The sequence below is a fragment of the Panulirus ornatus genome, chromosome 11 (genome assembly GCF_036320965.1).
Source record: "Panulirus ornatus isolate Po-2019 chromosome 11, ASM3632096v1, whole genome shotgun sequence".
Taxonomy (NCBI): domain Eukaryota; kingdom Metazoa; phylum Arthropoda; class Malacostraca; order Decapoda; family Palinuridae; genus Panulirus; species Panulirus ornatus.
Genome location: NC_092234.1, coordinates 56,729,035 through 56,754,701, shown reverse-complemented (window position 1 = coordinate 56,754,701; position 25,667 = coordinate 56,729,035). Strand labels below are relative to the sequence as shown.

Sequence of the window (25,667 nt, the reverse complement as noted above, 5' to 3'; positions counted from 1 at the left end):
TCCCCTTTCCTTAGTTTTGCTTTTATGTCTCTTATCACTTCATCCATATACATATATGTTTAAAAAAACAGTGACATCATATACCCCTGCCTCACTCACATGTATACCGAAACTTTCGCTCAACTCTCCATCCATCCTTTCCCATGCATTTGCTACTCTATAGAAGGTTTTCACACCATCCAACAGTTCCCATACCCCATGTATCCTTAACACATCCCACAAAACATTCCACTCAACTGTCATACACTTTCTTCAGAGCATTAAAAGCAGCATGCAGTTACCTTCTGCTAGATACTTTTCCACAGTCATTTTCACTATAAAAATCTGATCAACACATCCCCTACCTTTCCTAAAACCTCCTTGCTCCTCCTCCATGGTGAATTCAGTCACTTCCATCATGCCATCAAGCAACACTCCTGCATACAATTTTCTTGGTATACTTAACATTTTATTCCCCTATAATTGTTTCATAAATCATTAGCACCTTTTCTTTTGAACAGAGGAATATTAATAGCTTTCACCTAATCCTTAGGAACATCTTTGTCTCCATGCCAAATTACATATCAAATCCATCCACTGTATCACACTTTCTCCACCATACTTCAGCTGTAATACCATCCACTCAAGGTGCCTTTCCCATAACAATAATAGTTATTACTAGGCTTAAACATTTAGCAAGTATCCATACTACAAGTAAACCTGCCAAGAGGGTAAGCAAGACCTTTAACTTAAACGAAATGGTTACAATACTGGATGAACTTGAGCACAGGTCTGACACATTAACAGCTGCTCACCGTTATGGGGTTAATGAGAGCAGCATCTGCACCATCAAGCTGAAAAGTGAATCATTCAGGATAGCCTTTTCTCAGCCGACTATTTAGAAGTAGACAATGCATCTCAAGCTGTTGGTATGACAAAACCACAAAATATACCAAAATTGGTTGAAAGCAGCAAAAAACACCAGTGTAAGGCATTCCAATTGCCCAGATCATAAATCACAAATGAACTGGTGGTAAAATGTTTAATAAAACAAGGAAAAGAATCATAGCTAATACAAAATCTTTTTTTTTTGCCTTAGCACTCTCATTAGAAGAGTCTCCCAAACACTGATACACATCTTAGGTAGTGAAAAATTATGTTTAAGAACTACTTTTCAGGTATGAAATAAATGAACATTCTAAAAGAATGACAAAATGACCAAAAAACGAGTGACATAAGCCCCAACTTCACCAGAATAAAGAACTAGTGGTTGTAGCATACTGGTAACAGAATTATTATTCATTTATTCATTATACTTACTCACTGTTTCTTGCATCAGTAAGGTGCCGCCAGGAAACAGACAAAGAACAACCCATCCAATCATATACACATATATGAATAAAGGAATGAATAAAGGCAGACAGTATGAATTATTATTTATTTATTTATTTTGCTTTGTCGCTCTCTCCCACGTTTGCGAGGTAGCGCAAGGAAACAGATGAAAGAAATGGCCCAACCCACCCCCATACACATGTATATACATACATGTCCACACACGCAAATATACATACCTATACATCTCAATGTACACATATATATACACACACAGACATATACATATATACACATGTACATAATTCATACAGTCTGCCTTTATTTATTCCCATCGCCACCTCGCCACACATGGAATACCATCCCCCTCCCCCTTCACGTGTGCGAGGTAGTGCTAGGAAAAGACAACAAAGGCCCCATTCGTTCACACTCAGTCTCTAGCTGTCATGTAATAATGCCCGAAACCACAGCTCCCTTTCCACATCCAGGCCCCACAGAACTTTCCATGGTTTACCCCAGACGCTTCACATGCCCTGATCCAATCCATTGACAGCACGTTGACCCTGGTATACCACATCGATCCAATTCACTCTATTCCTTGCCCTCCTTTCACCCTCCTGCATGTTCAGGCCCCGATCACTCAAAATCTTTTTCACTCCATCTTTCCACCTCCAATTTGGTCTCCCACTTCTCCTCGTTCCCTCCACCGCCGATACATATATCCTCTTGGTCAATCTTTCCTCACTCATTCTCTCCATGTGCCCAAACCATTTCAAAACACCCTCTTCTGCTCTCTCAACCACGCTCTTTTTATTTCCACAAATCTCTCTTACCCTTACATTACTTACTCGATCAAACCACCTCACACCACATATTGTCCTCAAACCTCTCATTTCCAGCACATCCACCCTCCTGCGCACAACTCTATCCATAGCCCACGCCTCGCAACCATATAACATTGTTGGAACCACTATTCCTTCAAACATACCCATTTCTGCTTTCGGAGATAATATTCTCGACTTCCAAAGATTCTTCAAGGCTCCCAGGATTTTCGCCCCCTACCCCACCCTATGAATTATGTACATGTGTATATATGTATAAGTCTGTGTGTGTATATATATGTATACGTTGAGATGTATAGGTATGTATATTTGCGTGTGAGGATGTGTATGTATATACATGTGTATGTGGGTGGGTTGGGCCATTCTTTTGTCTGTTTCCTTGCGCTACCTCGCTAACGCGTGAGACAGTGACAAAGCAAAATAAATAAAATAATATATACATATACACATCAACATATACACATTTACATACATATAAATACACATACAAAGACATACACATATATACACATGTAAATATTCATACTTGCTCACCTCCAATCCATTCCCAGTGCCACCTAAACTCACAGGTAACAGCATCACTGCCCCCCCACTTCAGCGAGGTAGTGCCAGGAAAAAAGAAAAAAAAAAAAAAAGGCCACATTTGTTCACATTCAGTCTCTAGCTTTCATGTGTAATGCATTGAAACCACAGCTCCCTAACCACATCCAGACCCCACAGACCTTCACATGGTTTACTCCAGACGTTTGACATGCCATGGTTCAGTCCACTTACAGCACATCAACCTGGTATATCACACTGTTCAAAGTCACTATTCCTTGCACGCCTCTCACCCTCCTGTATGTTCAGGCCCCAATCACTCAAAATCTTTTCACTCCATCCTTCCACCTCTAGTTTGGTCTCCTGCTTCTCCTTGTCCCCTCTACCTCTAAAACATATATCCTCTTTGTCAACCTTTCCTCACTCATTCTCTCTGTTATGTCCAAACCATTTCAACACATCCTCTTCTGCTCTCTCAACCACACTCTTTTTTATTACCACACATCTCTCTTACCCTTTACTCAATCAAACCACCTCACACCACATACTGTCCTCAAACATTTCATTTCCAACACATCCACCCTCCTCCTTATAACCCTATCTATAGCCTATGCCTCACAACCATATAATAATGCTGGAACTACTATTCCTTCAAACATACCCATTTTTGCTTTCCAAGATAATGTTCTCTCCTTCCACACATTCTTCACTGCTCCCAAAACTTTCGCCCCCTCCCCCACCCGTGACTCACTTCTGCTTCCATAGTTCCATTCACTGCCAAGTCCACTCCCAGATATGTAAAACACCTCACTTTCTCCAACCTTTCCCCATTCAAACTTACATCCCAATGAACTTGTCCCTCAACCTTGCAGAACCGAATAACCTTGCTCTTATTCACACTTACTCTCAACTTTCTCCTCTCACACACTTTTCCAAACTCAAGTCACCAACTTCTGCAGTTTCTCACTTGAATCAGCCACCAGTGCTGTATCATTGGTGAACAGCAACTGACTCACTTGCCAGGACTCTCATTCCAACAGACTTGCATTTACAGTCCTAACCACCCTATCCATAAACAAATTAAACAACCAGGGAGACATCACACACCCCTGCCACAGACCGACCTTCACTGGGAACCAGTCGCTCTCCAGAGGTAAGTGCAAAAGGTGTTGAAATGTCTCAGTCATGTTACCTCCATGCTTATGTAATGTTTTGGTGCACTTACACTGACATTATGATAAAGTCCACCTTGTTCCACCTATGTCCATTACTAAAGGTTGAACCTCTTCCATCCAGCAGCCTTGGGACTTGGCCATTACCAGACCACATAAAATCTAAAACAAAAACTGACCCCTAAGGGAACCCCTATGTAAACATATACCCGACCCCTAGTCTTGCCAGCTCATTCCACATACATATTGCTATGTTATCAAAGGTAAACAAAGCTTGAAAGAGGAGACAATACAATCATAAATCTTTCAAACAAGGTTTTTATTGTTACATCAGTTCACATCAGAAGTATCCTCAGATGGAGACTCCTCAATATCTTAGACAAGGGTTTTTCATGACATTCGATGCTAATACAGGGCAGATTTGTTAACATTATACACTTGTCCTGGGGCTACGTTTCCTGCTGCCACTAACTGTGCAAATTTATCAACAAACTTTGTCACAGCTTTGTGATGAGTAGTTAATGTAACAAAGAACCATAGGTTGGTAATTGGCTTTGGTTGACTCATTACTATTGTTATTGTCAAGGCAGCTTGCCCGCGCTGCATTAGTCCCAGCCAGGCAGCTGGCTTGTAAACTCTCTCTTGCCCTGTATGTATTGCTGTTGGTTGTTTGATAGAGAAGTGGAGTTTTCAATGATTCTTTAAATACAAACTTATACTACAAGTTCCCGTATCAGCACTATGCTTTTCTCCATACACACCATGTACTGAAATTCTAAGTCTCCACTTAAACTTGTGTAACCATCCTTGCAAATATTCACAGTCATAGTCTAGCTGTAGTCTTCTATGAAAAACTTTGGCCTGCTCAATAAGCATCTCCCCAGAAATACATACATGTTCATTACATTGTAGCTTATACCACTTTACAAGTGCTCTGTCTAATTCTGTACTCTTGGCACTTTTCAGAGTTTTCCAAAACTTAAAACTTTTCTGGCCTTCATTTTCAGCAAAAAATTGAATATGAGAAATTAACAGAACTGTTAATTAGTTCAGCTGCAGTGTAAACAGATTTTGGCACCTTAGCGCAGCTAACTGTGCAACCCTGGTGACAGATTCAAAACATGCTGTACCATGGGATTTGCTGGACCACAGAGCACCAGATTAGAGAGGTACAACCTGTACTTACTTCATGCTCATGGTCCACCCTTATCATTCTCATAATCATGTCAAACAAAATGAAGAAAGATATCAACCCAGCCGAAAGATATCAACCCAGCCTTATTGTTAATACAACTCGTTGAGTGATGATGAGACAATGGCTGATACCTTTATCGATGATGTATTCAATTTACACAGTATTCTTCCTCCCTGTACCCAGGACTTGGTATTACTGTAACATCCACTCTTTCTTGGAAACCCCATACTGAGGGAATAGCTTAGATGTCAGAACTTCTTTTCTTCTAAACAGTTGTTCCACTTATACAAAGGATTGATTTGTCCTTGTATGGAGTACTGCTCTCACATTTGTGGTAGTTTTGGTTCTGCATCCTTACTTGACAGCGGTGAGTCGAAAGCGGTCTCATTTATAAACTTTTCCACGCCAACTTCCAAACTTGACCCTCTTGCCCTGTGCCACAATGTTGGTTCACTTTCCCTTTGGTTTTTGTTTCCATAAGCTAGGTGCTTGTGTGCTCCTACCACAAGGTATATCAGACAATACTCATTAAGCTGCTGTGTCACATGATTACTGTGTGGGCATTGGCAACTCAAGGGTAGACCATTTTGATAAATGCTGCTTTCCATACACATCGAACCTTTGGAACTCTCTGCCTTCTCACGTCTTTCCCAATCACTATAACCTGGCTCACTTTAAAAGACAGGTTTTTCACTTTCTCCAAAATTTGTAAATACTTTCCCTTGTCTTTTCTTTTCCTCTTTCATTATACCACTCTATATTTCACTTAAGGCAAATATTTCATGAGGACTTTTGTCTGTGACTGGAGACAAAAAAAAAAGAAGAAAAAAAAGGTTCAAATCCTTGTTGCAGCAGTCAGTCCATGGTCAACCCAAATATTCATCCACCCCTAGAGGTTGGTCAATAAAATGGGTGCTTAACATTGTACCAAGGCACAGGGCAACAATAAGTCAAGTGAAGAGTAATTGGTGGTTTATCAAAATTTTTCAAAAGAATGCTGGTTTTGAGCAAAATGTGGCCAATGAGAGCATGATGCCCACTAGCAAACAAGTATGCATTGATATGGAATGAGCTAACAGAGCTCTTTCGTTAGAAGACATTTCTACTCGCTTGGTATGCTTACAGCCAGAAAACCCTACTTCTGGTTCAATTGACAATGTTGGTGACGCACAGGTAAATGTGGGAATTGTAAGCTTCTCACAGCCTGCCCAGCTGTTGCCATCATCACAAAGGACTCCAGGAGCCCAGGCCAGCCAGATTCCATTGCAGCATGTGGTCAAACAGATGACCAGAATATTGGTGAGGACTTCTGTTGAAGACACTGTTCAACAAGTTAAATCATACTTACCACCATCACACAGATAGTGTTCTGACAGTGACAACATTAGACCATCATCGAGCAAGTGTATTTAATATGCAAGAGCATATCCCTGTTGATTTTTGGCTATCTAAGGGGTGTGGTTTAGATTTCAAGCATCATTTCTTGCACATCAAAGAAGGCCTTTTGCACTTTAATGTGAAAGGGCCAGTTACTTGGAACATAGCATTGGCCACTAATATACTTCCTGCATAATTACAAGCGTCCGTGTGTGTATAGGGGATAGGGGGAGAAAGAATACTTCCCACGCATTCCCCATGTGTTGCAGAAGGCAACAAAAGGGGACATGAGCAGGGGGCTGGAACTCCACCATGTACTTAAATTTCTATACATGGAAACAGAAGAAGGAGTCAAGCAGTGAGTTCTCATCCTCCTCGATGAGTGTGGATGTAACCAAAATGAGAAGAAAGGAGAGATAGTTACTAAGTTTGAGCAAAAAAAACCTGGATATTCTGGCTCCGAGTTAAATGAAGCTCAGGGGTAAAGGGGAAGAGTGGTTTCAGAAAGTCTTGGGATTAAAGTTGGGTTGGTGAGACGACAAGAGCTAAGGAAGGAGTAGCACTTCTCCAGAAGATGGAATTGTAGGAGTATATGATAGAGTGTAAGAATGTAAATTCTAGATTGATGTTGGGAAAACTGAAAGTGAATGGAGAGAGATGGGTGATCATTGGTGCCTATGCACTTGATCATGAGAAGAAAGATCATGAGAGGCAAGTTTTGGGAGCAGCTGAGTGAGTGTATTAGCAGCTTTGATGCACAGAAGTGGGTTATAATGATGGGTGATTTAAATGCAAAGGTGAGTAATATAGCAGTTGAGGGTATAATTGGTGTACATGGGGTGTTCAGTGATGTAAATGGAAATGGTGAAGAGTTTGTGGATTTGTGAGCTGAAAAAAGACTGGTGATTGGGAATACCCTGTTTAAATAGAGAGATATACATAAATACAATTATGTGACTAGAAGCGATGGTCAAAGGGCATTGTCGGATTATGTGTTAATTGATAGGTGTGTAAAAGAGAGACTTTTGGATGATTAATGTGCTCAAAGGGGCAGCTGGAGGGATGTCTGATCACTATCTTGTGAAGGTGAAGATTTGTAGAGGTTTTTAGAAAAGAAGACAGAATGTTGGGGAGAAGAGAGTGGTGAGAGTACGTGAGCTTGGAAAGGAGACTTGTGTGAGGAAGTACCACGAGAGATTGAGTGTAGAATGGCAAGAGGTGAGAGCAAATGATTTGAAGGGAGTGGGAAAGGAATGGGATGTATTTAGAGAAGCAGTGATGGCTTGCACAAAAGATCCATATGGCATAAATAGGTGGGAGGTGGACAGACCAGAAAGTGTAGCGAGTGGTGGGATGAAGAAGAAAGGTTGTTAGTGAAAGAGAAAAGAGAGACGTTTAGATGATACTTCCAGGGAAGCACTCCAAACGACTGGGAGACTTATAAAAACAGGTCAAGAAAAAGGTGCAAGAGCTGAAAAAGAGGGTAAGTGAGAGTCAGGGTGAGAGAGTATCATTAGATTATAGGGAGACAGCGACAAAGCAAAATAAATAAATAAATAATAAAAAGATGTTTTGGAAGGAGGTAAATAAAGTGTGTAAGACAAGAGAACAAATGAGAACATCAGTAAATGGGGCAAATGGGGAGGTAATAACAAGTAGTGATGAAGTGAGGAGGAGATGGAGTGAGTATTCTGAAGGTTTGATGAATGTGTCTGATGGTAGAGTCGAAGTTATATGGTGTTTTAGTCAGGGTGGTGTGTGAAGTGAGAGGGTCAGGGAGAATGGTTTGGTAAACAGAGAAGAGGTACTGATATCTTTGCAGAAGATGAAAGCCAGCAAGGCGACAGGTTTGGATGGTATTGCAGTGGAATCTATTAAAAAAGAGAGGGATGACTGTATTGTTGATTGGTTGGTAAGGATATTCAACGTATGTATGGATCATGGTGAAGTGCCTGAGGACTGGCGGAATGTATGCATAGCGCCAATGTACAAAGGCGAAGAGGATAAAGGCGAGTGTACAAATTACAGAGGCATAAGTTTGTTCAGTATTCCTGGGATATTATATGGGAGGGTATTAATTGAAAGAGTAAAGGCATGTACAGAGCATCAGACTGGGGAAGAGCAGTGTGGTTTCAGAAGTGGTAAAGGATGTACGGATCAGGTGTTTGCTTTGAAGAATTTATGTAAGAAATACTTGGGAAAACTGATGGATTTGTATGTAGCATTTATGGACCTGGAAAAGGCATATGATAGGATGGATAGAGATACTTTATGGAAGGTTTTAAGAGTATACGATGTGGGAGGTAAGTAGCTAGGAGCAGTGAAAAGTTTTTACCAAGGATGTAAGGCACGTATACGAGTAGAAAGAGAGGAAAGTAATTGGTTCCCAGTGAATGTCGGTTTGAAGCAGGGGTGCGTGATGTCACCATGGTTGTTCAATTTGTATATGGATAGGGTGGTTAGGGAGGTGAATGCAAGAGTTTTAGAGAGAAAGGGAAGTATGCAGTCTGTTCTGGATGAGAGGGCATGGGAAGCGAGTCAGTTGTTGTTTACTGATGATACAGTATTGGTGGCTATTTCGGGTGAGAAACTGCTGAGGTCGGTGGCTGAGTTTGGTAAAGGGTGTGAAAGATGAGAACGGACAGTAAATGTGAATAAGATCAAGGTTATTAGGTTCAATAGGGCTGAGAGACAAGTTAATTGGGAAGTAAGTTTGAATGGAGAAAAACTGGAGGAAGTGAAGTGTTTTAGATACCTGGGAGTGGGTTGGGCAGCGGATGGAACCATGTAAGCGGAAGTGAGTCACAGGGTGGGTAAAGGGGCGAAGGTTCTGGGAGCATTGAAGAATGTGTGGAAGGCGAGACATTATCTCAGAGAGCAAAAGTGGGTATGTTTGAAGGAATAGTGGTTCCAACAATGTTATATGGTTGTAAGGCATGGGCTATAGATAGTGTTGTGTGGAGGAGGGTGGATGTGTTGGAAATGATATGTCTGAGGACAATATGTGGTTTGAGGTGGCTTGATCGAATAAGAAATGAAAGGGTAAGAGGGATGTGTGGTAACAAAGAGTGTGACTTTGAGAGCAGAGGAGGGTGTATTGAAATGGTTTGGACATATGGAGAAAATGAGTGAGGAAAGATTGACAAAGAGGATAAATGTGTCAGATGTGGTGGGAACATGGAGAAGTGGGAGAACAAACTGGAAGTGGAAGGATGGAGTGAAAAAGATTTTGAGTGATCGGGGCCTGAACATACAGGAGGGTGAAAGGTGTGCAAGGAATAGAGTGAATTGGAATGATGTGGTATACTGGGGTCAAGGTGCTGTCAGTGGATTGAACCAAGGCATGTGAAGCATCTGGGGTAAACCATGGAAACGTCTGTGGGGCCTGGAAAGGAAAGGAAGCTGTGACTTCAGTACATTACACATGACAGCTAGAGACTGAGTGTGAATGAATGTGGCCATTTTGTCTTTTCCTGGCACTACCTCAAGGTGGAGGATATTTCCTGTGTGGCAGGGTGGCAACGGGAATGGCTGAAGGCAGCAAGTATGAATAGGTACATGTGTATATATGTATATGTCTGTGTATGTACATCTATACACTTAAATGTATATGTATGTATAAGTTGCAGAAGATGAAAACCGGCAAGGCGGCGGGTTTGGATGGTACTGCACTGGAATCTATTGAAAAAGAGGGTGACTGTGTTGTTGACTGGTTGGTAAGGATATTCAATGTCTGTATGGCTCATGGTGAAGTGCCTGAGGATTGGCAGAATACATGCAAAGTGCCATTGTAAAAAGGCAAAGGGGATAAAGTCGAGTGTTCAAATTACAGAGGTATATGTTTGTTGAGTATTCCTGGGAAATTATATGAGAGGGTATTGATTGAGAGGGTGAAGGCATGTACAGAGCATCAGACTGGGGAAGAGCAGTGTGGTTTCAGAAGTGGTAGAGGATGTGTGGATCAGGCGTTTGCTTTGAAGAATGTATGTAAGAAATACTAAGAAAAACAAATGGATCTGTATGTAGCATTTATGGATCTGGAGAAGGCATTTGATAGAGATGATAGAGATAGATGCTCTGTGGAAGGTATCAAGAATATATGTTGTGGGAGGCATGTTACTAGAAGCAGTGAAAAGTTTTTATCAAGGATGTAAGGCATGTGTACGAGTAGGAAGAGAGGAAAGTGACAGGTTCTCAGTGAATGTCGGTGTGCAGCAGGGGTGCATGATGTCTCCATGGTTGTTTAATTTGTTTATGGAAGGGGTTGTTAGGGAGGTGAATGCAAGAGCTTTGGAGAGAGGGGCAAGTATGCAGTCTATTGTGGATGAAAGGGCTTGGGAAGTGAGTCAGTTGTTGTTCACTGATGATACAGTGCTGGTGGCTGATTCGGGTGAGAACCTGCAGAAGCTGGTGAGTGAGTTTGGTAAAGTATGTGAAAGAAGAAAGCCGAGAATAAATGTGAATAAGAGCAAGGTTATTAGGTACAGAAGGGTTGAGGGACAAGTCAATTGGGAGGTAAGTTTGAATGGAGAAAAATTGGAGGAAGTGAAGTGTTTTAGAAATCTGGGAGTGGATTTGGCAGCAGATGGAACAATGGAAGTGGAAGTGAGTCACAGAGTGGGGGAGGGGGGCATAAGTTCTGGGAGCGTTGAAAAATGTGTGGAAGGCGAGAACATTATCTCAGAACACAGAAATGGGTATGTTTGAAAGAATAGTGGTTCCAACAATGTTATATGGTTGCAAAGCGTGGGCTACTATAGACAGGGTTGTGCGGAGGAGGGTGGATGATATGTTTGAGGACAATATGTGGCGTGAGGTGGTTAGATCGAGTATGTAATGAAAGGGTAAGAGAGATGTGTGGTAATAAAAAGAGTGTGGTTGAGAGAGCAGAAGAGGGTGTTTTGATCCACTCACTTCACACACCATCGTGGCCAAAACACCCATCATCAAACACAATCAACAAACCTTCAAAATACTCACTCCATCTCCTCACTTCATCACTACCTGTTATTACTTCCCACCTTGCCCCTTTCACCAATGTTCCAATTTGTTTTCTTGTCTTATGCACATTATTTCCCTCCTTCCAAAATACCTTTTTATTCTCCCTATACATTGTTCTACCAGCTCATATGAACATACCTAAGTAACCTGGTATGCACTTTATCCCTCTAGTACATCATGGCTAATTTTGACATATTTTAGGGTTTTGTCACACTCCAAGCTACTAGTATGACATAATCTTGAAATAAGCTGAAATTAGTAAAAATATACCACAATGGCACAGTGTATGCCATCCATATTGCTTAAACTGTGTTCAAGTTAGCCAGTAGAACAATGTTTGACATAAAAGGAAAAAATTAGCAGCCAATCAATTAAAGAATCATTTCTCTATAGTGCCCTCACTAGATTAGTCTCCCTGACATTGACATACATTTCATTTACACTATGTCCTATTTCTTTCTTATGAAATAAAAGAACATAAGAAAAATAAAGCAACCAAGAAACAAGTGATACAGACCTTAATTTACCCATGAAGAATATAAAAACATATGTAGGAAGCATATTTGTAAGACAGCAATTAATCCTACAAAAAGCATGATGTCACATGTCCCTTTGGTATCATTGCCTCCTCATTATTTATAATGTTTTCGTGCGCTTGCTTTTCTGCAGAAATTATCAAAATATACCATAATTACCCAGTGTATGACATTCAATTTGCCTCCTAATCTATATAATTATAAATGTTGCATCGAGTGATGAGACTGTAACTGATAGCTCAAAGTGGGCTGAGATTCACATGGGCCTATATAGATGGAATCCCTGTTTTATTAAATGCTATAAGAGTGAAAAAGCAGAGATAATACTTGTTAACTTCACATCTGTGATGCCAAAAATGACGTCCAGTGACAATGTTTATCAAGATTCTTAGGGTCCCATTTCAAACTTTCAATATCCAGTAGCCTTTTAAACCATTGTAAGCGCCAGAATTCACAGTTTCCTTGCTTAGTCCATTCCGACCATCAATCACTCTTAAACTATAACTATACTTCTTAAAACCCTTACTAACTAGTTTCTTGCAAAGCCTCTTGTCATAGCCTAGTCACTCGACTACAACAGCTTTGAATATAACATTAGAACAATGTATATCATTTTACCAACCATGGCACCCAATTTTGAGAATCCATGGTTTTCCATGGCACTACCAAATTTTTATCGATGTATGGGACAACTGTCTTGTGGCTGCAGGCTCCTTGTGGCCCAGCCTGGCAGACCAACATTTCAAGAGAGAGGTAAGAAGCTGCTTGTGGCCCAGCCTGGCAGACCACCAGTCCAAGGGAGAGGTGTGAAGATTGTCATAAGCAAGTACCATTACTAAGGTGAGAATCAAGGAAGCCTACTGTGTTACATACGTGGTTGGCTGCTTTTTGGGAGTAGGAATATGAACCATCAATGTTGTTATACTGCTATCACATTAGTGATATACAGTTTTGAATATAATGTTTTGAGCATTCATATAATAATGTTGTTTATAAGATAAAAAAAAATATCATATTGTTAACAAAGATGTGTCATTTATGAGACTTGAAGTATGTATTTCAGGGGGTCACTCACCCAAACACCCCATTTCCCATAAGCTTTGTACCATGCCAACCACAGTTCTGCCAATCATGGGGTCTCCTAGGGACATATCTCAAGTTGTTAGCCCAGGACTTCTGTGTAAGCTTTAAATCATCCCTCCTGTAAAGTTTTCCAGAGCTTCTTTTTTTGATGTGTCATATTTTCCTCCAAAGACCACTCCTTGATCTCTCAGATTTTCATTTTTTCCTATTACTTTCACTTGTTCAATTTCTCTTCTTGCTACTAAATAACCCAATTTAATCTTTGGAACTCTATGTTGTTATCACTTTTCTAGCTTCTTTGTTCTATTCTTTACTGCCTCTTTATTTCTTTTATTCACCAAGGAGAGTGTCCTTAGCCTCCTATATCTTTTTAATCTACCATGGAGAATGTTTCTTCCTCATTCCACATATCCATTAGCTTTACAGATATTTTAAAAGTTTTCTAGTCCCCTTGCTCATCTCCCCTCCCTCCCACTTTTTTGTATACTTCTCCCTTGTCTTTCAGGGTTTCAGTTCTATATATTGTTCTTTACTATTCCATCTGTGGTAAAATTTTGGGTACAATCACATCTGTTATCGCTAATCTGTGGTCAGTATCCATGGATATACATGGTATAACTAACAGTTTCAATAATATATTTGTCATAAGTTTTAAGATAATCAATTACTGATTTTTGATGAATTCCTCCTAGTTAATATTCTATCTATATCCCCTTTACAGTTGTTTCTCTATGATTGAAATAACATTTCATGTTCTCTGAACCATTTCTAAAAAAGAAATCAATTATCTCTCTATCTTTATATATCCATTTTCCTCTCCAAATAGTCCAATCAATTTTTATCTCACCTTTTTTTCTGACTCTTGCATTAAAGTCTCCTTTTGATAAAGCTACTTGCTTTTCTGCCAAATCATAACAAGTATCTAGCATTTCCATGAACTTCAACTTTTCTTTCCCTGAGCATCCCTATTGTGGGGCATGCCCAGTACCTAACGAATATACTTTTTATTTCTTATCATATCGGTACACTTTACTTATCCTTCATTTATCAGTTTCACCTGCTACATATATAGTTAAAGTCATATGTAACACCTTGCATCCTGTTTCCTTCCTTAACTCTGACATACATCAACAGAAAACTGCAACTTAGTTCCCTCCCCCAATCTCTTTCTCTATGTCATATGTTTGACAAGCCTAGGATGTCAATCTTCCTCATCAGATCTTGAATTTCCTCCTTCTCATCTCTATTACTAAGTGCTTATAGTTCCACATCTAATTTTATCCTTTTTCTTAGTATCAGTATGTTACCAACATTGTTACAGAAATTTGCTATATATATGTCTTTTTTCATACATTCGCCATTTCCCGCATCAGCGAAGTGGCGTTAAGAACAGAGGACCGAGCCTTTAAGGGAATATCCTCACTTGGCCCCCTTTACTGTTTCTTCTTTTGGAAAATTAAAAAGAAGAGGGGAGGATTTCCAGCCCCCAGCTCCTTCCCCTTTTAGTTGTCTTCTATGATACGCATGGAGTACATGGGAGGTTTTCCTTCTCTCCTAACCCCAAGGATAATATATATATCTATCTATCCTGCACGCACACAAGCCTTACATCCTCGACAGAAACTTTTCACTGCTTCTAGCAACTTGCCTTCCACACCATATATTCTTAATACCTTCCACACAGCATCTCTATCAACTCTTATCGTGTGCCTTCTCCGGATCCATGGGTGCTGCATGCAAATCCATTTGCTTTTCTAGGTATTATACATACATATATATATATATATATATATATATATATATATATATATATATATATATATATATATATGGAAGTGGAAGTGGATCATAGGGTGGGGGAGGGGGCGAAAATCCTGGGAGCCTTGAAGAATGTGTGGAAGTCGAGAACATTGTCTCGGAAAGCAAAAATGGGTATGTTTGAAGGAATGGTGGTTCCAGTAATGTTGTATGGTTGCGAGGCGTGGGCTATGGATGGAGTTGTGCGCAGGAGGACGGATGTGCTGGAAATCAGATGTTTGAGGACAATGTGTGGTGTGAGGTGGTTTGATCGAGTAAGTAACGTAGGGGTAGGAGAGATGTGTGGAAATAAAAAGAGCGTGGTTGAGAGAGCGGAGGGGGGTGTTTTGAAGTGGTTTGGGCACGTGGAGAGAATGAGTGAGGAAAGATTGACCAAGACTATATATGTGTCAGAGGTGGAGGGAACGAGGAGAAGTGGGAGACCAAATTGGAGGTGGAAAGATGAAGTGAAAAAGATTTTGTGTGATCGGGGCCTGAACATGCAGGAGGGTGAAAGGAGGGCAAGGAATAGAGTGAATTGGATCGATGTGATATACCGAGGTTGACGTGCTGTCAGTGGATTGAGTCAGGGCATGTGAAGTGTCTGGGGTAAACCATGGAAAGCTGTGTAGGTATGTATATTTGCGTGTGTGGACATATGTATATACATGTGTATGGGGGTGGGTTGGGCCATTTCTTTCGTCTGTTTCCTTGCGCTACCTCGCAAACGCGGGAGACAGCGACAAAGCAAAAAAAAAAAAAAAAAAAAAAAAAAATATATATATATATATATATATATATATATATATATATATATATATATATATATATATATATATATATATATACATATATATATATATATATATATATATATATACATATATATATATATATATATATATATATATATACATATATATATATATATATATATATATATATATATATATATATATATATATATATATATATATATATATATTATCCCTGGGGATAGGGGAGAAAGAATACTTCCCACGTATTCCCTGCGTGTCGTAGAAGGCGACTAAAAGGGGAGGGAGCGGGTGGCTGGAAATCCTCCCCTTTCTTGTTTTTTTTAATTTTCCAAGAGAAGGAACAGAGAAGGGGGTCAGGTGAGGATATTCCCTCTAAGGCCCAGTTCTCCGTTCTTAACGCTACCTCGCTAATGCGGGAAATGGCAAATAGTATGAAAAAAAAAAAAAAAATATATATACATATATATATATATATATATATATATCTTTTCTTTCTTTCAAACTATTCGCCATTTCCCGTATCAGCGAGGTAGCGTTAAGAACAGAGGACTGGGCCCTGAGGGAACACCCTCATCTGGCCCAATTCTCTGTTCCTTCTTTTGGAAAATTAAAAAAAAAACGAGAGGGGAGGATTTCCATCCCCCGCTCCCTCCCCTTTTAGTCGCCTTCTACAACACGCAGGGAATACGTGGGAAGTATTCTTAATCCCCTATCCCCAGGGATAATATATATATTTTTTTATTTATTTTTATTATACTTTGTCGCTGTCTCCTGCGTTTGCGAGGTAGCGCAAGGAAACAGACGAAAGAAATGGCCCAACCCCCCCCATACACATGTATATACATACGTCCACACACGCAAATATACATACCTACACAGCTTTCCATGGCTTACCCCAGACGCTTCACATGCCTTGATTCAATCCACTGACAGCACGTCAACCCCGGTATACCACATCGCTCCAATTCACTCTATTCCTTGCCCTCCTTTCACCCTCCTGCATGTTCAGGCCCCGATCACACAAAATCTTTTTCACTCCATCTTTCCACCTCCAATTTGGTCTCCCTCTTCTCCTCGTTCCCTCCACCTCCGACACATATATCCTCTTGGTCAATCTTTCCTCACTCATCCTCTCCATGTGCCCAAACCACTTCAAAACACCCTCTTCTGCTCTCTCAACCACGCTCTTTTTATTTCCACACATCTCTCTCACCCTTACGTTACTCACTCGATCAAACCACCTCACACCACACATTGTCCTCAAACATCTCATTTCCAGCACATCCATCCTCCTGCGCACAACTCTATCCATAGCCCACGCCTCGCAACCATACAACATTGTTGGAACCACTATTCCTTCAAACATACCCATTTTTGCTTTCCGAGATAATGTTCTCGACTTCCACACATTCTTCAAGGCCCCCAGAATTTTCGCCCCCTCCCCCACCCTATGATCCACTTCCGCTTCCATGGTTCCATCCACTGCCAGATCCACTCCCAGATATCTAAAACACTTCACTTCCTCCAGTTTTTCTCCATTCAAACTCACCTCCCAACTGACTTGACCCTCAACCCTACTATACCTAATAGCCTTGCTCTTTTTCACATTTACTCTTAACTTTCTTCTTCCACACACTTTACCAAACTCAGTCACCAGCTTCTGCAGTTTCTCACATGAATCAGCCACCAGCGCTGTATCATCAGCGAACAACAACTGACTTCCCAAGCTCTCTCATCCCCAACAGACTTCATACTTGCCCCTCTTTCCAAAACTCTTGCATTTACCTCCCTAACAACCCCATCCATAAACAAATTAAACAACCATGGAGACATCACACACCCCTGCCGCAAACCTACATTCACATATATACATATATATATATATATATATATATATATATATATATATATATATATATATATATAATATATATATATATATATATATTTTTTATATTTATATTTATTCATTATACTTATTATACTTCCCACGTATTCCCTGCGTGTCGTAGAAGGCGACTAAAAGGGGAGGGAGCGGGGGGCTGGAAATCCTCCCCTCTCATTTTTTTTTTTTTTTAATTTTCCAAAACAAGGAACAGAGAAGGGGGCCAGGTGAGGATTTCCCCTCAAAGGCCCAGTTCTCTGTTCTTAACGCTACCTCGCTAATGCGGGAAATGGCGAATAGTTTGAAAGAAAGAAAAAAAATATATATATATGTATATATTACCTAAGGAGGAGGGTTCTTACATACAAAACTTTTATATCAAGGGAAACACAGATCACTAAAAAGCCAAAAGAGGGAAAGAATGCCATTCTTTTTTGTGATATTAATAACAATTTCTGGTAAGGCCTTAAGGGAACCTTTAGAACAAAACTGGGAAAGAGCCTATTTACAATTGCCTCTGTTCCCAAATCAAATCCACTTCTGAATATGAAACAAAATCAGTAATACACACATTATTACATACTTGTAACAGTCTTCATATTCCAATATTATCTCTCATACAATACACCAGTCAAGAAATGATATGAAAGAATCACCAAAGCTCATCAGATCAACCTCAGTCGAATTCAAGAAGCACTTAAATGTGTTTGTTTTACTATGAAAATTTAATTGAATTGATTTCTAGATCTAAGTATAAAAGAAATTTGCTGTTCCCAAATACATATTAGGATTCAAAAACCAATTTGAATTCATTTCTAGATCCAAGGGTATGAAAAGTTTTCAGTATCCCACATATATACTGGGATTCAATAACCAATCTCATTTACTTACGTTCAGAGCCTGGTTGACTGGAATAAAGAATGTGTTCTTCCCACTGATGTTGAAAACATCAAGGAGATCCAAGGCAGAAATGCGTCTCTCAAACTCTCTGAAAAATATCATATAAACAAAATCAACCTGAATCAATAAAATAAAATCACTTGGAATACACTTAAATAGTTACAGCCTATACAGAATGTCCAACAGATTTCATCTTTCCTTCCTTCTAATATACTAATCTTACAGATTCTTTGAATGGCTGACGTACTTCAAATACTTATGTATTATGTATTTGATAAAGTGCAAACCTACAATTCAAAAACTGGTGAAAAATTTTGCAAACTTCCAACTTTTCATACTATGAAAATTTGGAAGAGGCTTAAACACATGCCAGAAGTCCTATATAGTCAAACCATATAAACCATGACAGTGGCAGCCTAACTACTCCAAAGAGTATTCATCATTCCCAACACCTTTTATAGGCAATTCTTAAAAAGCTAAACAGCTATCAGGTTGCTATCTCCTACCACAGGAGTCGCTAAGTGCATGGGAAAACCAATAGCCAACTGCCAAAAAATCTTTGATCACAATAGCTTTGTGTTTAGCAATAGCACAAACTGGGATGGGTGGTATGGCAGTTGCATATATATGAGCTTCTTATACCAGGATATAGAAATTTGTCTTGATAAAACATTCATTTTCTGCACCTCGCAACATCTAAAGACCTATCATCATTAAAATGTACAGTTTTTTTTTTTTTGCCGGTCTCCCGCGTTTGCGAGGTAGCGCAAGGAAACAGACGAAAGAAATGGCCCAATCCACCCCATACACATGTATATACATACGTCCACACACGCAAATACACCTACCTACACAGCTTTCCATGGTTTACCCCAGACGCTTCACATGCCCCGATTCAATCCACTGACAGCACGTCAACCCCGGTATACCACATCGCTCCAATTCACTCTATTCCTTGCCCTCCTTTCACCCTCCTGCATGTTCAGGCCCCGATCACACAAAATCTTTTTCACTCCATCTTTCCACCTCCAATTTGGTCTCCCTCTTCTCCTCGTTCCCTCCACCTCCGACACATATATCCTCTTGGTCAATCTTTCCTCACTCATCCTCTCCATGTGCCCAAACCATTTCAAAACACCCTCTTCTGCTCTCTCAACCACGCTCTTTTTATTTCCACACATCTCTCTCACCCTTACGTTACTCACTCGATCAAACCACCTCACACCACACATTGTCCTCAAACATCTCATTTCCAGCACATCCATCCTCCTGCGCACAACTCTATCCATAGCCCACGCCTCGCAACCATACAACATTGTTGGAACCACTATTCCTTCAAACATACCCATTTTTGCTTTCCGAGATAATGTTCTCGACTTCCACACATTCTTCAAGGCTCCCAGAATTTTCGCCCCCTCCCCCACCCTATGATCCACTTCTGCTTCCATGGTTCCATCCACTGCCAGATCCACTCCCAGATATCTAAAACACTTCACTTCCTCCAGTCTTTCTCCAATCAAACTCACCTCCCAATTGACTTGACCCTCAACCCTACTGTACCTAATAACCTTGCTCTTATTCACATTTACTCTTAACTTTCTTCTTTCACACACTTTACCAAACTCAGTCACCAGCTTCTGCAGTTTCTCACATGAATCAGCCACCAGCGCTGTATCATCAGCGAACAACAACTGACTCACTTCCCAAGCTCTCTCATCCCCAACACACTTCATACTTGCCCCTCTTTCCAAAACTCTTGCATTCACCTCCCTAACAACCCCATCCATAAACAAATTAAACAACCATGGAGACATCACACACCCCTGCCGCAAACCTACATTCACTGAGAACCAATTACTTTCCTCTCTTCCTACACGTACACATGCCTTACATCCTCGATAAAAACTTTTCACTGCTTCTAACAACTTGCCTCCCACACCATATATTCTTAATACCTTCCACAGAGCATCTCTATCAACTCTATCATATACCTTCTCCAGATCCATAAATGCTACATACAAATCCATTTGCTTTTCTAAGTATTTCTCACATACATTCTTCAAAGCAAACACCTGATCCACACATCCTCTACCACTTCTGAAACCACACTGCTCTTCCCCAATCTGATGCTCTGTACATGCCTTCACTCTCTCAATCAATACCCTCCCATATAATTTACCAGGAATACTCAACAAACTTATACCTCTGTAATTTGAGCACTCACTCTTATCCCCTTTGCCTTTGTACAATGGCACTATGCACGCATTCCGCCAATCCTCAGGTACCTCACCGTGAGTCATACATACATTAAATAACCTTACCAACCAGTCAACAATACAGTCACCCCCTTTTTTAATAAATTCCACTGCAATACCATCCAAACCTGCTGCCTTGCCGGCTTTCATCTTTCGCAAAGCTTTTACTACCTCTTCTCTGTTTACCAAATCATTTTCCCTAACCCTCTCACTTTGTACACCACCTCGACCAAAACACCCTATATCTGCCACTCTCTCATCAAACACATTCAACAAACCTTCAAAATACTCACTCCATCTCCTTCTCACATCACCACTACTTGTTATCACCTCCCCATTTGCGCTCTTCACTGAAGTTCCCATTTGCTCCCTTGTCTTACGCACTTTATTTACCTCCTTCCTGAACATCTTTTTATTCTCCCTAAAATTTAATGGTACTCTCTCACCCCAAATCTCATTTGCCCTTTTTTTCACCTCTTGCACCTTTCTCTTGACCTCCTGTCTCTTTCTTTTATACGTCTCCCACTCAACTGCATTTTTTCCCTGCAAAAATCGTCCAAATACCTCTCTCTTCTCTTTCACTAATACTCTTACTTCTTCATCCCACCACTCACTACCCTTTCTAATCAACCCACCTCTCACTCTTCTCATGCCACAAGCATCTTTTGCGCAATCCATCACTGATTCCCTAAATACATCCCATTCCTCCCCCACTCCCCTTACTTCCATTGTTCTCACCTTTTTCCATTCTGTACTCAGTCTCTCCTGGTACTTCCTCACACAAGTCTCCTTCCCAAGCTCACTTACTCTCACCACCCTCTTCACCCCAACATTCACTCTTTTTTTCTGAAAACCCATACAAATCTTCACCTTAGCCTCCACAAGATAATGATCAGACATCCCTCCAGTTGCACCTCTCAGCACATTAACATCCAAAAGTCTCTCTTTCGCGCGCCTGTCAATTAACACGTAATCCAATAACGCTCTCTGGCCATCTCTCCTACTTACATAAGTATACTTATGTATATCTCGCTTTTTAAACCAGGTATTCCCAATCATCAGATGTATATCAATAATAAAATGTATATAATGGAACTAGATAGTAAGTGTCACATTGCATCCATCCATCTCTCCCTCTGCAACTAAAACTCAATTTATAACTAGGACAGTAAAATATGTGTTGGACTTTTATCACAGACTGGTGTACAAGGGAGATAAAACATGACTCTGGATAAGATTACACTGCTCTCCAGAAGAAAACAAGTGACATTCATCTTTGACACAAACAAATAAGAGATACTGCAACCAACAAAACAAAAGAATTAAAGCTAAATATCATAGATGCATATGTCTCACAGATTCCTCCTACCTAAAATTCCACCAACACTTGGCGGGTGAAAAATTTATCCTAATTCTATGTTCATGACCAAATAAGAAGCATCAAAGATAAAGGATAAAAAAAGAATGTGGATTCTGATGAATGGAAAACCATTTCCCTACAGGTGGCAGAGCCCTATAAGCATCAGAGAGCATTTGCCCACAGGAGGGTCAAAACATCGTTTTACTCCAAGATGAGGTGTTTCTACCATGATTTTGCCCTTCTTCACCTTTATAATATCTATGAGGCTAGACAAAGTTACTTCACTGAGACCCAACAATCATACAGCAATCCACCATTACCCTATGATGTAATGGGCTATGGAGTGGTGAGGGTGGTACCTCCTGGCACCAATCCCACTGGAGTCTGTATCCCAGGTCTGTTACAGTAAGGGGGGAAGTTTTCAGGAAGGATACAAGAGGAGGAAGGGATTAGAGAAAATTTAAGGCACATGGGGTTATATCTCTCATAAAGAAGTGGTTTTTCACATTTCAAAACCTACATATCTTACCAAAGCCCTATGATTAAGTATGAGCATACAAACATGGAGATACAACATTCATAAAAAATCAGTCTTCTTATTGATAATTTGGTCTTTAATCTGGATTGTCCTCTTCTGATAATTAGTTGCCAAGAAAAACACAAAGGACCTCAACCTGATCTAAGCCAAGATAGTCTATTAAAAATAGACCTACACCTCTTTTCCCTATCTCATCCAATAAGATATCAAGAAATCCTATGCAGAAGCCACTTTCTTTACCACACAGGATTTAGCAGTCAGTCTTGGTTTGTCTCGCATGAAATGTTAACTGCTAATAAAGCCCTAATGAAGCCTGAATGAACAAACAATCATATGTGACCCTCTATGAAACTAGTGAAATCTTTAAAGAGACTATACTGGATATAAATGATGTGTTTTATATGAGAGGGACTGTAACCAACATGCTCAATCCTACATTTAACCATCTTATTCTTATTCTTGGTAAGAAACTTAGAGTTTGGAAAACAACTAAAAAAAAATACCTTAAATCTCTAACATAAATCTGTGTCTAGACACTGCATGATACCCTCTTCCTTTTTATTAGTCCTGTACTAATAAGAACAGTTTTTCATTAAATGTTGTGGAACCATACTCACCATTAAACTCTTAAACGGGCCATAATTTCCTGGACCTTCTGAAATATGAGTGTTCTTCAAGAGCATAAAATTCTATCATGAAATAAAAGACGATCATGTGAATAATGAAACAAAAACAAAACAAGTGCTATATGCCTCAAGTCACCCAGGGAAATACAAGGAAGTTTTGGTGGAAGCACAATTGCGAAGATAGCACTGAGCGCTACAGTCTACACAGCTTGACGACGAAAAGTCTTTACAGGCAGTGTCGCCACTGCCTCATTTATATACAGTTTGGAAGCTCTTGGTTCATTCAGTAACTCAATACTACCAATTTCTATGTACAGAAAATATCTATTTTCTGATATCAACATATCTAAAATCAAATTAATCTATTCATTACAAATATTGTCTTAAGATGAGAGGTGAAGTAAGTACAAGTACTCTCAAGTTCTCTCTTTTTACATACTTTTTTCAGCACAGTACAGTATATGTAAAAAATATTTTTTCTTTATAAAGAACACTTACTGTCTAATACACAGAATCATCTTGTGGCTTTGAAAGATGAGAAATTTCTTGGGTGGGTGCCCTTAATTGATGCTTTCAAAATTTACACTATGGCTGATATAAGAATTTTCCAAACGGGGAAACAGAAGAAGGAGTCATGCGGGGAGTGCTCATCCTCCTCGAAGGCTCAGATAGGGGTGTCTAAATGTTTGTGGATGTAACCAAGATGAGAAAAAAGGAGAGATAGGTAGTATGTTTGAGGAAAGGAACCTGGATGTTTTGACTCTGAGTGAAACGAAGCTCAAGGGTAAAGGGGAAGAGTGGTTTAGGAATGTCTTGGGAGTAAAGTCAGGGGTTAGTGAGAGGACAAGAGCAAGGGAAGGAGTAGCACTACTCCTGAAACAGGAGTGGTGGGAGTATGTGATAGAGTGTAAGAATGTAAACTCTAGACTGATAAGGGTAAAACTGAAAGTGGATGGAGAGAGATGGGTTATTATTGGTGCATATGCACCTGGTCATGAGAAGAAAGATCATGAGAGGCAAGTGTTTTGGGAGCACCTGAATGAGTGTGTTAGTAGTTTTGATACACAAGACTGGGTTATAGTGATGGGTGATTTGAATACAAAGGTGAGTAATGTGGCAGTTGAGGGAATAATTGGTGTACATGGGGTGTTCAGTGATGTAAATGGAAATGGTGGAGAGCTTGCAGATTTATGTGCTGAAAAAGGACTGGTGATTGGGAATACCTGGTTTAAAAAGAGAGATATACATAAGTATACATTTGTAAGTAGGAGAGATGGCCAGAGAATGTTATTGGATTACGTGTTAATTGATAGGCGCGCAAAAGAGAGACTTTTGGATGTTAATGTGCTGAGAGGTGCAACTGGAGGGATGTCTGATCATTATCTTGTGGAGGCAAAAGTGAAGATTTGTAGAGGTTTTCAGAAAAGAAGAGAGAATGTTGGGGTGAAAAGAGTGGTGAGAGTAAGTGAGCTTGGGAAGGAGACTTGTGTGAGGAAGTACCAGGAGAGACTGAGTACAGAATGGAAAAAGGTGAGAATAAAGGACGTAAGGGGTGTGGGGGAGGAATGGGATTATTTAGGGAAGCAGTGATGGTTTGCGCAAAAGATGCTTGCGGCATGAGAAGCGTGGGAGGTGGGCAGGTAGTGAGTGGAGGGATGAAGAAGTAAGAGTATTAGTGAAAGAGAATGGAAAGGCATATGGATGATTTTTGCAGGGAAAGAATGCAAATGAGTGGGAGATGTATAAAAGAAAGAGGCAGGAGGTCAAGAGAAAGGTGCAAGAGGTGAAAAAGAGGGCAACAAGAGTTGGGGTCAGAGAGTATTATTAAATTTTAGGGAGAATAAAAAGATGTTTTGGAAGGAGGTAAATAAAGTGCATAAGACAAGGGAACAAATGGGAACTTCAGTGAATGGGGGCTAATGGGGAGGGATAACAAGTAGTGGTGATGTGAGAAGGAGATGGAGTGAGTATTTTGAAGGTTCGTTGAATGTGTTTGATGATAGAGTGGCAGATATAGGGTGTTTTGGTCGAGGTGGTGTGCAAAGTGAGAGGGTTAGGAAAAATGATTTGGTAAACAGAGAAGAGGTAGTAAAAGCTTTGCGGAAGATGAAAGCTGGCAAGGCAGCGGGTTTGGATAGTATTGCACTGAAATTTATTAAAAAAGGGTGTGACTGTATTGTTGACTGCTTGGTAAGGTTATTTAATGTATGTATGACTCATGGTGAGGTGCCTGAGGATTGGCAAAATGCTTGCATAGTGCCATTGAACAAGGGCAAAGGGGATAAAAGTGAGTGCTCAAATTACGGAGGTATAAGTTTGTTGAGTATTCCTGGTAAATTATATGGGAGGGTATTGATTGAGAGGGTGAAGGCATGTACAGAGCATCAAATTGGGGAAGAGCAGTGTGGTTTCAGAAGTGGTAGAGGATGGTGTGGATCAGGTGTTTGCTTTGAAGAATGTATGCGAGAAA

General features: G+C 40.1%; 1 protein-coding gene across 8 annotated transcripts in view; it reads right to left on the bottom strand.

Annotated features, from left to right (window-relative positions):
* Fas1 (fasciclin 1) overlaps positions 1-25,667 on the bottom strand; it is a 541,608-nt gene that overhangs the window by 245,508 nt on the left and 270,433 nt on the right. For 5 of the 8 annotated variants that reach the window (XM_071667107.1, XM_071667102.1, XM_071667103.1 and 2 more), the window contains exon 5: positions 18,410-18,506. In XM_071667107.1, the coding sequence (XP_071523208.1) occupies positions 18,410-18,506 (97 nt within the window). Of the gene's footprint in view, positions 1-794; positions 834-18,409; positions 18,507-25,667 lie in introns of all 8 variants that reach the window. The other 3 variants (XM_071667100.1, XM_071667104.1, XM_071667101.1) reach the window with 1 other exon arrangement.